Source organism: Oryctolagus cuniculus, chromosome 10 (assembly GCF_964237555.1).
Source record: "Oryctolagus cuniculus chromosome 10, mOryCun1.1, whole genome shotgun sequence".
In the NCBI taxonomy this organism is placed as follows: Eukaryota; Metazoa; Chordata; class Mammalia; order Lagomorpha; family Leporidae; genus Oryctolagus; species Oryctolagus cuniculus.
The window spans coordinates 24,903,965-24,916,780 of NC_091441.1; the positions used below are offsets into that span (position 1 = coordinate 24,903,965).

The 12,816-nt window shown below is 37.7% G+C and overlaps 1 protein-coding gene across 2 annotated transcripts in view; it reads right to left on the bottom strand.

Moving 5' to 3' along the window:
• The window catches only part of DCC (DCC netrin 1 receptor), a 1,216,740-nt gene that overhangs the window by 131,927 nt on the left and 1,071,997 nt on the right, over positions 1-12,816 (bottom strand). For both annotated transcript variants that reach the window (XM_051851212.2, XM_051851210.2), the window contains exon 16: positions 1,642-1,737. In XM_051851212.2, coding sequence (XP_051707172.1) covers positions 1,642-1,737 — 96 coding nt within the window. The remainder of the gene's footprint in view (positions 1-1,641; positions 1,738-12,816) is intronic.

The following is a 12,816-nucleotide window of genomic DNA, read 5'->3' on the forward strand; positions in this document are numbered from 1 at the left end:
AGTTAGGAGCACTAATTTAATTTTAAGCAGCATAATTTTGTGTAACCTGACCCCAAGCTCAAATTCAACATGTCTACAAGTAGCTCCTCAGCATTTTTAACCTGGCCGAAAATGAGATGGCTAAATAAGTATCAACTACGGGAACCACTGGTGTAGTCAATGGGGCCTGCTCTCTGCCAGGCAATCTTGCTTCTGATACTGCAACAAGAAAAAGCAAGCAGCCCAGACACCCTACATGATAGTGTTATCATTTAGCTTCTATCCTGGACCTCAGTTTTCTTCTTTACAAATGTGGAGAAAAAATATTTGATAGTAAATATTCTCTAATGTAATATTTCCAATATTCCTTTCTTGAAGAGTCGTGAGCCTCTTTGTGACACAATGAAACTATTTCCACAGATAAATGAAGATATTGACATGGGACCCAAATTTTGCATTGCTATTAAGGCAGATATTAGACCTTGAAACCAGTGGCCAAAGATTTAAGGATATGGACTAACAATTTTGTCTTACAAGAAAATTTGTTTGAAATCAATAAAAGTGATGTTATGTTTGAAAACCATCACATAATAGGTAGAATTCATGTAATAGTCATTTCCTTAGGGTAGTCTGTAAAGGGGTCTTGTGGATTTGGACAAGAAACCACACAAAGTTCACGTAAACGTGTGTAGTGCAGGACTCCACTATATACTTTATAACCCTGCATTCCTAGTCACCTAGACCCCATGTTCCAGTAATTTTCATGCTCTCTGACACTTGCTACCAAGTCTGGTGCTTGTTCTCTGACATCCTGTATTCTCATTAAGGTGAAAATAACGGACAAGTTAAATGAGGTCAGATGTAGGTGATTTTTGGTAGGGGATGGGTCAAGATACTAATCCAAGAAATGGAACTTTATTTCCAGATCTCAGATGTGAGTAGGGGTAGAATGCACATCACTTTCCAGCATTTCTGAGTAGCCTCCTTGTTCTATTTTGGAACAAACCTAGAGTTCCTAACATACAGCCTCCATCAGGGGCTTCTATCCACCTTCATACCCATGATTCTCTCAGTTTCCTGGGCCCCCATGTTCTTATGGGCCACCTGTCCAGTCCAACTCACAGAAGAATTCCTGGAGGTGATAAGTACATGAGTCTCCCAATTCCTTTATGTCCAGTGGTCCAGGGCACTCCTGAGGGGACTGTAGGCTCAACTCAGGAATAATGTACCCATGTGACTGAACCTACTATAAACCAGCCCAAAGAGGCCAGCTCATCCTTGTCATCTTGGCTTGAAGGAATGAGTTCCCACTTGGGTATTTTGCGGCCCTTGTGCAGGGACTGAACTGCCTAAAGGACCCTGATTTGCAATGAGCTGCTCAGGAGAATGAAGAGTAATATCAGGACACCAAAAATAGGAAGCTGCTGGGACGTCTATGTTCTCCCAGTCCATGCGTGAATGTGTGGACTGAATTCTTGCCATTTAATTTGGAAAGCTAAAGAAATCAAAATAGAGTATGCATGTACACACACATGTGTAAGGCTGGGAAGATACACTTTTTTTTCATTTTCTGTATTTTGCTTAATTTAGGTTTAGTTTTACTTTCCTCACCATAACCCAAACACTGATGACCTTGTCACAAGAGTAACCATGCTGTCTTACCTGTTATGGATCTGGTAGTGGCACTTTCATAAAGAGGAACTCCTTCTCCTGCATTGTTAAAAGCTTTTAGGGAGATTACGTAATGGGAACTTGACTCTAGAGAAAACAGAAACAATATGAACATGCTGATTTATTTCATGTACTGAAATATGCAAGGTAAACATTTTGCTGAAAATAAACTTACTGTAATCTGTTAAGTAAACTGCTGTTTAAAAATGAGTGGGCGGGGTTCAAAGAAAAATATGACATTGGTGGCCTTAGAGTTTTTAGATCATCTCATATCCCCATATGAAACGTGTCTGAATGACTAGGTAGAAAACTGAAAGCATTTAGACATTTATTATAAAGTCCAGTAATGCACTGTGACCTCAGACCCTAAAATATAAGAGGTTATAGACAAAGAATGAAATCTTATATCCTGAGTGTTCTATGCAAGAAAAATCAAATGCAAGCTTCAAACCTAAAAATAGGAATATACTAGACTAACCATCAGGTGATCCTGGGAAGTGTAGCACAAGGGTTTGACAATAGCAAACATTAACACTCGAACCTAGACCACAAAATCTTTTCTCCAGAGAAGGACCAAACTTGGGACAAATTCCTGAGAAGAGATGTGAAATCTGAGCAGGCTCAAGGCAATGGAAAGGAAGGGGAGAAAAGTCCAGAGGAACGGAGAGAGGAGCAGCCATGAAAATTCTGAGAACAAAGCTGCTGCAGTTTTCAATCTCTAACAAAGCTGGCAAGGTTTTCTATCAAGGGCACTGATAGTAAATATTTTACCTTTGAAAATCACATTGATTTAACCATGTGTCCATCTATTTGTTTATTTCAGACTCTTCAAAACATAAAAACTGTTTTCAGTTCACACAAAAATCAGACCTGGGGCTGACCCTACCTGCTGCCTATGGTTTGCTGAACCTTGATCCAACGAAAAAAAAATAATAGGAAAGGGAGATATTTGGAAAAGCCATCCTAGCTTCTGGAAGTCAATGAAAACAAATCCATAAATGTGAGGAATGAAAAATTTGTGGAGGTGAAATTTCTCTTAGAAAATTATCAAAAGAAAAATATAAGGAAGTGAATCACATTCCCATAAACAAGTAGATATAAGAGAGATGCAAAGCTGTTAAAATTTACAGAAACAATAAATCAAAACTACAATTTACTGTTTCAAAATAAACTCAGCAACATCAATAAATGATGACAGATAGTAGAGTAGAGAGGGAGGAAGAAGAGGGCTGAGAGTGTGGGTGGGAGATCAGGTATGGTGGGAAGAATCACTGTGTTCCTAAAGTTGTGCTTATGAAATGCATGAAGTTTATATTATTTAAATAAAAGGTTTCTGGGGAAAATAAGAATTTGAAAACCCAGAAATTAGGTGGCATTACTCAAGAAATATTATATGTCAATAACAATAATTTTACAAAGTAAGAATCATTAGGTGAACAGGCAGAAAAAAAGAAACAAAACAGAAAGAACTGAACTGCCTAAAAGAATAAAAAAGGAATCAAGAGAAAGAGACAAATATTGAAGCTGGGAAGGAAGATCTAACATATTGAAAATAAGAATAAAACAAGAGAAAAAGAATAGTAAAATGCTAAATGTGTAATTTAAGAACTTTTTCTAGCTTAAATAATCTTTTAAGCATTTGAACAAATATTACTTTTAAGAGGAAAATCATATTATTCCTAGACTTTTTTTTGGCAACACTTTATGCTAAAAGAAATTAGAGAAACTGGTTTTAGATACTCAAGAAAACCTATTTTGAGAATTTTATACTTAACAAAAGTTAACTTTAAAAACAAAAGATACAGTCAAATTGCTTTAAACTTGCAAGCAGTCAGGGACTTTTGTCCTCAACATTTAGACATCCAAAATGACCAGGAGAGACATAAACCTAATAGCTAACCAGTGAATAATAAACTTAATGAACTAAGACTAGATGAGGGTTATGAGGGAGAGATTACATTGTAATGCCTACATAGTCCACAATATAAGACAAAAGCAAAGAAGAATAGAGACAAAATAGGTAAAACAATGTGTTTCAATGATTATTTATTATTATTATATTATTTGAGAGGCAGAGAGACAGAGTTCCCATTGAGTGGTCACTGCCCAATGCCTGCAACGGCAGGATTTGAAAGTTGAGAACTCAACCCAGGTTTCCCACATTGGTAGCAGGAAGTCAATCTGAGACATCACCATTGTCTGGCAGTCTCTGCCTTGGCAGGAAGCTGGAGCCTAGTACTGAACCCAGGTATTCTGTAACAGAAAGGAAGTGTTATAACTGCAGGACCAAATTCCTTCCTTTGATGGTGACAATCTATTATCGTTATTTTGAGACTAATGTATACTAGAATAAAGAAAATTAGTAAATGTGAGAAAGTATAGTTCTGTCACCCCCTGTGTCCTGAAGAAACAGATTCTTAATACAGATGAAAGGACACAGAGAGGTAATATAGAAGAGGTTACATAAAATCCTTTGCTCCTAAAATCTGATTGGAAACAGAAGGAAGGAAGTTGAAAAGGTGTTTTATATGTCTGCCCTGGCTCTGTCCACTGGAAAATCTGGAAAAGCTGACTCAATAACAACAAGTATCCCTATCATGCGGATTCAGTTACAATTTTTTTCCACTACAAGAAACAAAGGCCTTCGACCAGCATTGTGGTGCAGTTGGTTAAACTCTGCTGTTTGCAACATGGGCATCCCATACGGGAGTACTGGTTCAAGTCCTGACTGATGTGCTAATGCACCTAGGAAAATAGCACATGTTGGCCCAAGTGCTTGGGTCCCCCCTACCCATGTGGAAGACCTGGTCAGAGTTCTGGGATCCTGGCTTCAGTATCTTCCATTCCCAGAAATTTCAGCCATCTGTGGAGTAACCCATCATAGAGAAAATATCTGCCTCCTCTTCTCTGTCACTCTGCCTTTCACATAAATAAGCAAATCTTTACAAAGGAAGAAAGGCACATAGATTTAAAAAAAAAAAAAGTCCTCTTGCAAAATTAGTTGATTCTTGGTCTGAAGTTGAAAACATACCAGTTGAGCCTGATTGTATGTTGTTGACATACAACATAGAAAGGAAGCAACCAAAAACTCTTAGGATCACATTAAATGTATGCAGGAACCATTTTGAAGAGGCTCCCATATACCAAAGATGAGACAAGTAGAAGGGTATATAAAAATTGCAATATATTGACATTCATAAGATACATATAAACACACACATTTGTAAAGATATTTTAAAGAATTATAACAGTTGATCACTTCCGAAATTGATGTAAAACCAAACTAACATCTTGAAAACTGGCAAGGAATCAAGCATTTATCAAGTCTTTCCTAGTAAACTCTACCAAGGTATAACCAAACAAACAGAAAGCATGGAGAAGCATTTCCTTAAAATATTTAAAAATACTTTTCTAACAAATAAAAAACCAATAGAATTAAAAGCTTGCTATTTTGCTGCCTCCATCAGTGAGTGAATCTAGGCATTAGGAATCAGCAATTGCTAAGATAAAAGAGGCAAGCAGATCCTGTGCATCAATTAAAGAAAGTACACATTACCTTCTAGAGTCTTGACAAGTGGATCAGATCTATTGAATCTGATTAAGCCCCTAGATTCAAAAACAGTTTGCAGAAAACAGAGGAAAGACACACAAATTCCAATTAATATTTCATTAAGCTATACCTTTATTGTATGTTGCACTCTATGTTTACATTTTATATTACAAAAAAGCTTAAAAATTAGTGGGTTTAGCTCCCACAATGAGGTCTGAAAGTTTGTTAGGTGGATTTCCCTTCATGAAATATGTATGTGATCTAAATATTAGTGTTCAAGATATTGGCATTACAAACCACAATGCCCCAAGAACCATAATATAGCAAAAAAAAAAAAAATAAGATTATATTGAATGCAATTAAGGGCTTCTGTGATGCAAATCGCTTTCCTTTCAGAAGGGGATTTTTTTTTTTAATTTTAAATCATGTTGTCAAGCTAATCACTAATAAGGAAGTAACTAATAAACAGCTGTTAATGTTCTTTGAGAGCCAAGGATACTGGTAAAAGATAGACTCTGTTTTCAGATTACTAACTTAATTCTAGGTAGAGGGAAGAAATGGAAAGAAATTAAGCAATAAATTATGTGGAAGAGCTTATGAAAGCTACATGAATCTAAAGGCCTGTAAGTTAGTGAGAACTTGGGTGATCAAACAGTTCCTGGCAGATATGGACATAAAACTACAGTTCTGTCTTCAAATTTTCTGGATATCTAGATTATTTTTATGTGAAATCAACAAATTGTCAAGTGTTGGCACAGAATTAAAAAAAATAAATCTATGTTAGCAAAATTTACTTCTGGAATGAATCCAAGTCCACGGCCACTAGTTTATAACCTCAGAGATTCCCACAAACACAACTAATACACAAATAAACATGAATATAGTCCATGGAAGAACAGATGGTAAACTCTGGCCTTTCTTAGTCAAGATGCTAACCACAACAGCAACGCTTACAAAGTAGAAACTTTATACTAGGTGGTAAGTAGGATGGATGTAAAATAATGAAAAAAGTGTTCATTATGCGAGGAGATTGGATACGGTGGATTGATACATCTTCAGTCTTCAGAATTCAAAGTTACTAAAGTTACACTTGATTTATGGCTTCCTACTCAGAGTGCACAGGTGATCAGCATGGATCATGAGACACGGAACCAGGCCTTCACCTTGTGTCCTCACCTCCTGTCTGTCCTGCTGGCTCAGTCTGTAGATATCATACTCCGAAAGCTTGTGGATCATGGCTGCACAATTGGCTTTGAGTATTTGGAGTGCAAAGATACTTCAAGATTTCTCAAGATAGAGTTAAAATTAAGCTTATTTTGGTGCCAAAATTTTTGACATCATACACATGAGGTGTCTACAAACTTCATGGAAAATGGATCGATGAAAAACGTAGGCATGGATTTCAGATGTTTGTGCACTAAAATATGCTTACCTTTCAATTCTATTTTTCCATGAACTTTTGAAATACCCACCTCCATATCATTTTTCTAGAGAACATTTTATCTGGTTCATTTTCATGTTGGTGGTTTGACTTTTTGGCTGAATGATCGCAACAGGTATACCTCATCTAGCTGCTACATGGATCATGAGCAATACTCATTTCTTCCTCTCCCACCCTTTACACATGTGAAACAATTGTCATTCCAATACAGACCCTTGCTTTATTGATACAACAAATCTCTACTCCTCTGAGGAATGCCAGCTGCCTTCCTTTGTGGTTCTGCGATGGTACAGAGACTCTGGAGTCTAGTGGAGGCTAGTGAAAGGCCTGCTATTACTCACTGATGTATTCTGACTGTCCCATTCCAGGGAGCTTCCTTGATGCCCCTCATACTCACCTGCTCATTTGCATCTTTGGAGTCTAACCTGCCTGTATATTGTGCTTTTGTCAAATGGTATTCTGGGCCTACTAGGAAACAATAGGATATTCTCCTGTCCTGGTAACACTGGATCCAGTACACAATCAGCCTGAACAATAAAAATGTTATTAATTTACTGATGAACTGGTGGACAGTGGACTACATGGTTTTAACCCTCCTTTATATTGTGATGAAAGTATCTTCAAAGATGTCTGAAGTGTGAGCTGGGAGCAATGGAGAATGGGGGTTCCCTCTTCTCTCTCTCACACACAGTAATGCAGTTTACCACAGTACCACTAGAGGGCAATGTGGAACTATCTTCCTGCACATGCTCAGAGCTCTCAAACTTTACAAACAGTAAATCACAAAGAATTGCATAGAAATCATTCTATAGAAGCATCAAGTGAGTTAAGCACATATAATGCTATCATAATGAATTCCAAATGAATTAATCATTAATTGTGGTCAGACCCCATTGTTCAGGAATGCATTTAATGACAATTGTGACAGTAAATTTATTTTTGGTATTTACTGAAAGGTTGCTGAAGGTAGGTTTGAAAAATTTATCAATTTTCTCTGAAGAAAAAAAAATCACAGCTGCATTTTTTTTAATCTGAATTCAATGGGATTGAACCAAACTGATAACATTTGGATTTTGGTGGATGTCATGGGCATTATTTTTAACTATGACTATTCTGAGTGACTCCAAATTTTCAAATTATGGATCAGATTTCCATCATTGTTTGGTCACCCTTTCTTATAGGGCATACAAGTTTGAGATAAAGGATGAAGAAATACTTAATAATTCTGAGCATCTGAAAGAGATGGCTCTGGGCAAGTATCTTCTCTGTGGCCAGGAAAAGGGGGAATCAATGTGCATTTATTGATTGTAGGGGTTGTAAAAAACAAGAAATGGTAATCAGGAGAGGTCTTGGCTCTCCTTCCCCAGAGAGTTGGTAACAGAGCACCGTGATTCTCAGGGATTTTGTTGAGGCTTCCCAGAAGGTAGGAGCTGAACGGGGCTCTCTGGGGCTGAGGGAATGATTCAAGAAACCTTCCCAGAGCTCCTCAGGGCCAGATCAAGATGCTGCACTTGGTAGCGAAAGCCAGGGGGAAGAACATCATTATTTTTAATTAATATTTTGTGTGAGTTAAATGCCAGTGGCAGGTGCCAGATTGACAGCCCATGGTCTTTGATTCATCACAGATTACGTTCTTCGCTCAGTGGCCCCATCCATGCCAAGTGTTTGTCGGGGTCCAGTCTCCACATCCCTGCATCTTTCTCTCTCCGTTAGCACTGCCAACAAGTCAATTAGAGAAAATGAGAATGGTAGCTGTTTTTCTAATGCAGACACCTGCTCATTTCAATGAACCAGGGCTACAACATCCACAGAAAATATAGGCCACTGGATTACTGTCAGATGGTAAATATTACTGGATTTCTTTGACCTACCAGACCTGAACTGTTTAATTAAGTGTAATGGGAGGAGGGCAAATACCACTGATTGCATTGATCCCTTAAAAGGATGAGCAATTCATATTTGAGAAAGAGGCAATTTATATAATACATTCAATTCTACTTCATTACATATACTCCTTTGTAAATTTAATTAGTGGGTATTCTAACTAGCACTCTAATAAAGATTTTCTACTTTTCTAGGAAAGCTGTCCATTGAATGGTCAGGTTAAAGGCTGATTTTCTCTTTAATCATACAGAGACCACCTGCTTAGCTGGTCAGTGTGAGAAAGTATTTAAGTCCTAGCAAGAAAACTGGGTACATTGTTTTTAATCTAGTAAGGTCTATCATTAAGGAAGAACCAAGGTGGGGACAGGTGTTGTGGCATAGCTGGTAAAGCCAATGTCCAAAATGCTGGCATCCCATGTGGGTGCTGGTTCAAGTTCCAGCTGCTCAACTTCTGGTACAGCTCCCTGTTCGTGTGCCTGGGAAGGCATTGGAGAATTGCCAGACTGCTTGGGCCCCTGTACCCATGTGGGAGACTTGGAAGAAGCTCTTGACTCCTGCCTCTCTCAGCCCTGGTTGTAGCCTTTGGGGAGTAAACCAGCAGATGAAAGATCTTCTCACTATCTTTGTCTCTCCCTCTCTGTAACTCTGGCTTTCAAATAAATAAATAAATCTTTAGGAAAAAAAATAGAAACTATGTGAAAACAAGCAGTAAGAAATAATTCCACGCAGCAGACAGAAGACAATTAAAAATATTTGTTGAATTCTTGCATAAATGAGACAGAAAAGGCTAAGTTACTTGTTCAGGTTCAAACTGCAGGATTTAAATCAGTTTCGACGTGGAACTCAGATTTCTTGATCCCAAACAGCGCATTCTAAATCTTTGTGCCTTCATAAGGAATGAAGATCAAAAAATTGTGCAAACATTTCCCTGTCTCACTTTCACATTCACATTCAATTATTCATTTATTCATTTGTTCATCACTCATCAATGATCACTGAGCATCTTCTGTGTGTTAGTCATGGCTGTAAGTTTTCTAGGTGTATATATAATGATTAACACAACAACAAACCCACAAAACACTTATTTTCCCTGACAAATTTTTTAATGGAAAAACTGTTGAAGGGTAAAGAGAAAACAAACCACAGCAAAGTGATGTGGAATCGGAGAGGTTTTGAGGATAAGGTGGCAGCTTTGCTGAATCCTTTCATAAACAAAGGCTGAGAGGAAAGAGTAGAACAAGCAATGCAAAGCTGTAGCAGTTACAGCATCTTGTGTGTTAGAATCCAAACACAAAGGCAATGGTAACGCAAAAACTCTTCCTCCTTTTCCTATTTTTCCTCTTCCTTTTTCTCTTTTTCTTATGGGTTGAATGGGACTTGTCTCCCTAAAACTCATGCAAATGTTTATACTATGATGTCTTTTTAATGGTTAATGGATTAAGGGCAAAGACTTGATCTAACTGGGGTAGCTCAAGATGGGGCCAGTGGGAGGTCTTTAGGTAATAAGGGGTGTGCCCTTGGAGGGTAATTCTCCAAAGAGGATTGATTGTTTGAGTTTCAGCCCCACCTAACTTGTTTCCTGGCTCACTATGTAATTGTTCCGCACCAACCACGATGAAACCATACTATGGATCAGCCCAACCCAGCAGAAATAAACTTTTTCTTTCCTGAGAAGCTCTTCTCAGGTATTTAAGATAAAGTAATGATAAGTGGATTCATATACCTACTTTGCCTCCTCCCCTTCCATCCTCCTCTTCCCTTTCCTCCCAGCAGTAACATATCTAATTAATATTAATCTTTGTTAACTCTCTCCTATCCCTTATTTTATCATTGACTTAAATTAGTGTCTAGTGCAGGTAAGGTAATCGATATATATTTCTTATGCGAATGATTATCTTCCTTTAATAGGTGAGAGGTAAAGAAGGTCTAATTCCAAAGCTGAGCCTTTTTGCTACTTGCCTTTTATGGAAAAAGACATGGTGAGTAGAAGAACATTCTGAACACATGTCAACAGTGCTTTTAGGGAAATTTATCACCCTGACCTATGTAGTCAGGAAAAATGGAAAAGATTTTGAAAGAAGATATACATCAGAAGCTATTGTAGTTGTTCATTCAAAGATCACAAGGGCATGGACTGAGCTGCTGTAGTGTGAATAAAGATCAAAAAGCAGGTGCAATAAAACTTGCAGATATGTTTGGAGGGACAATGGAGAAAGGGAAAAATCAGAATAACTCCTAGGTTTTGAGACTGATAGTCAGATGAAATTATTACCAGGATTAGGAAGTGGAAAAGGGAGAAATGTTTGCTTTTGCTGTGTTTGGGATGGGGAGGAGTGGACATTATTGATAAAATGATTGGCTTCTCTAGGCTCTGGTCTTATCAATTAGAATTTGAGATAAGCCATCATGGTGTGGTAGACTCTGCTTGAGTTCCCTGAAACAGGGCATTTACTACAAAAACTCTTCCAAGCAATTTTTCCTTGTTTTTTTTTTTTTTTTTTTTTTTTTTTTTTCACTGCATTAACTGCTGGTCTTGGGGTTACTTAGACTTTGACTGGGGATTATCTGTTTTGAGTTGTTGGCTCCCTCTGGTGAATGCTGTAATAGTCATGTGATACAGTCCATCAACTTAGGAAATGTCAGTGCTTTCATTTGTCCTGTGGTTTGATTTTGAAAACAATTTTTCATCAACTATTTCAACATGTTACATAGGTAGGAATGACTGCTTCTGTTTTAGCAATGGAGAGACTGAGTCTACAGATAAGACGTGAGTGCCTTACAGATGCTCAGGTTTGCTCCTCCATTGTATTAAAACTAGAAGTTCTGAATTTTTCTCCAGATAGTTCTGCAGAAAAGCCTTTGACACCAATTAGAGCAAAATCAACATTCTTTACTTGCCTCTGTTGGTGAGATGTGCAGAGAGCCCTCCGAGTTGGAAACAACTGAATAAACGCTTGGATTAGAAAGCACTACAAGCAGGTTACAAATAGAGCACTTGATGAAACAATTCCTCAGCAAAGCTTTCTATCAGGAAATTAACAAAGACAATATATCCAGACACACAGAGCTTTCTATTTTCATTCATATTTCTCAAAAAAACCCTCCACACATTAAATTAAATATACGACAAGGTGGGAATTTTGTATGACCACTCAATGACTCAATTAAGAGGAAAAACATACTTCTTATTTAGTTAATTAAAAAATCATTATTTTGTTTAAAAATAAGATAAACTAAATCCATACCATAAAGACAATGAAGCATAATAAAACTGAGTTTGGGTCAGGAACTAAAATAGGAAGCTTTTTTGTTTTAATAAATGCTTGCCATTCTTTTCTCTCCTCCTACCTTCTTCTTTCTTTCATCTTACTGTCTGGGTCTCATTCTCAATTTCTCACCTGATACATTCCTTTGATTGATGGAAGAGGGAAAGGATCAGGGAAGTAGGAGAGCCCAGAAAACAGTAGAGGTGAAAGGAGAGAATGGCCAGCAGGAGCTGAGGAGAGAGATCAGGTGTTAGTCTAATGCTACAGTCCTTGGTTTTGAACACCTGCTGTGCCAAATGCCAACATTGAGGTGCTTTATTGCACTTATCTTCCCAGGAACTCCAAGAGGTGAGTACAGTGATTGTCTCTGTTCTACAGATGAGACAACCATAGAGCTCATTAAGTAGGTGTGCTCAGGTTCAAAGCCAGGTCTGTTCTTCTTTACAGCCCACCCACAGGTCATTTAGGGTAAAGGCTGAATAGGGCAGCAAGGTCAAGAGGCCCTAGTCATGTGCATCCCCTTTGAAATGGAAGAGTAGAAGTCATGACATGAGGCAGAAATAATGCTGAAACTTTAACATGCCTCCCGTTAAGCCAGGCACATACTGAATGTTTGTCTTTTAGTTACGTACACCATCATTTTATAGATGCCTTTTGACTTTCTTATAACAACATGGTACATAAGCCTATGCCATGATGACTGCCTTTTGTGCTTTGATTTTTATCTTTTGACTCCACAAACATATGAAGCTCAGTGTGCATTTATGTGTACACACATGTATACGTGTATATATACATGCATGTGGTTATACACACATGCATGTACATGCATGTATATTTATACATGCACTATGTATAAATTGAACTAGCCTACTTAGGGCCCTGCCTTCATGAGGCAATGTCTTTTTTACTTAAATACTAATCTTTAATCACTCAGTATCCTGATTAGACCACACTCAAACACTTAAGTAATATGTAGCCTTCATACGTATTTGTCTGTGTTTACTTAGAATCACACTTGTCAA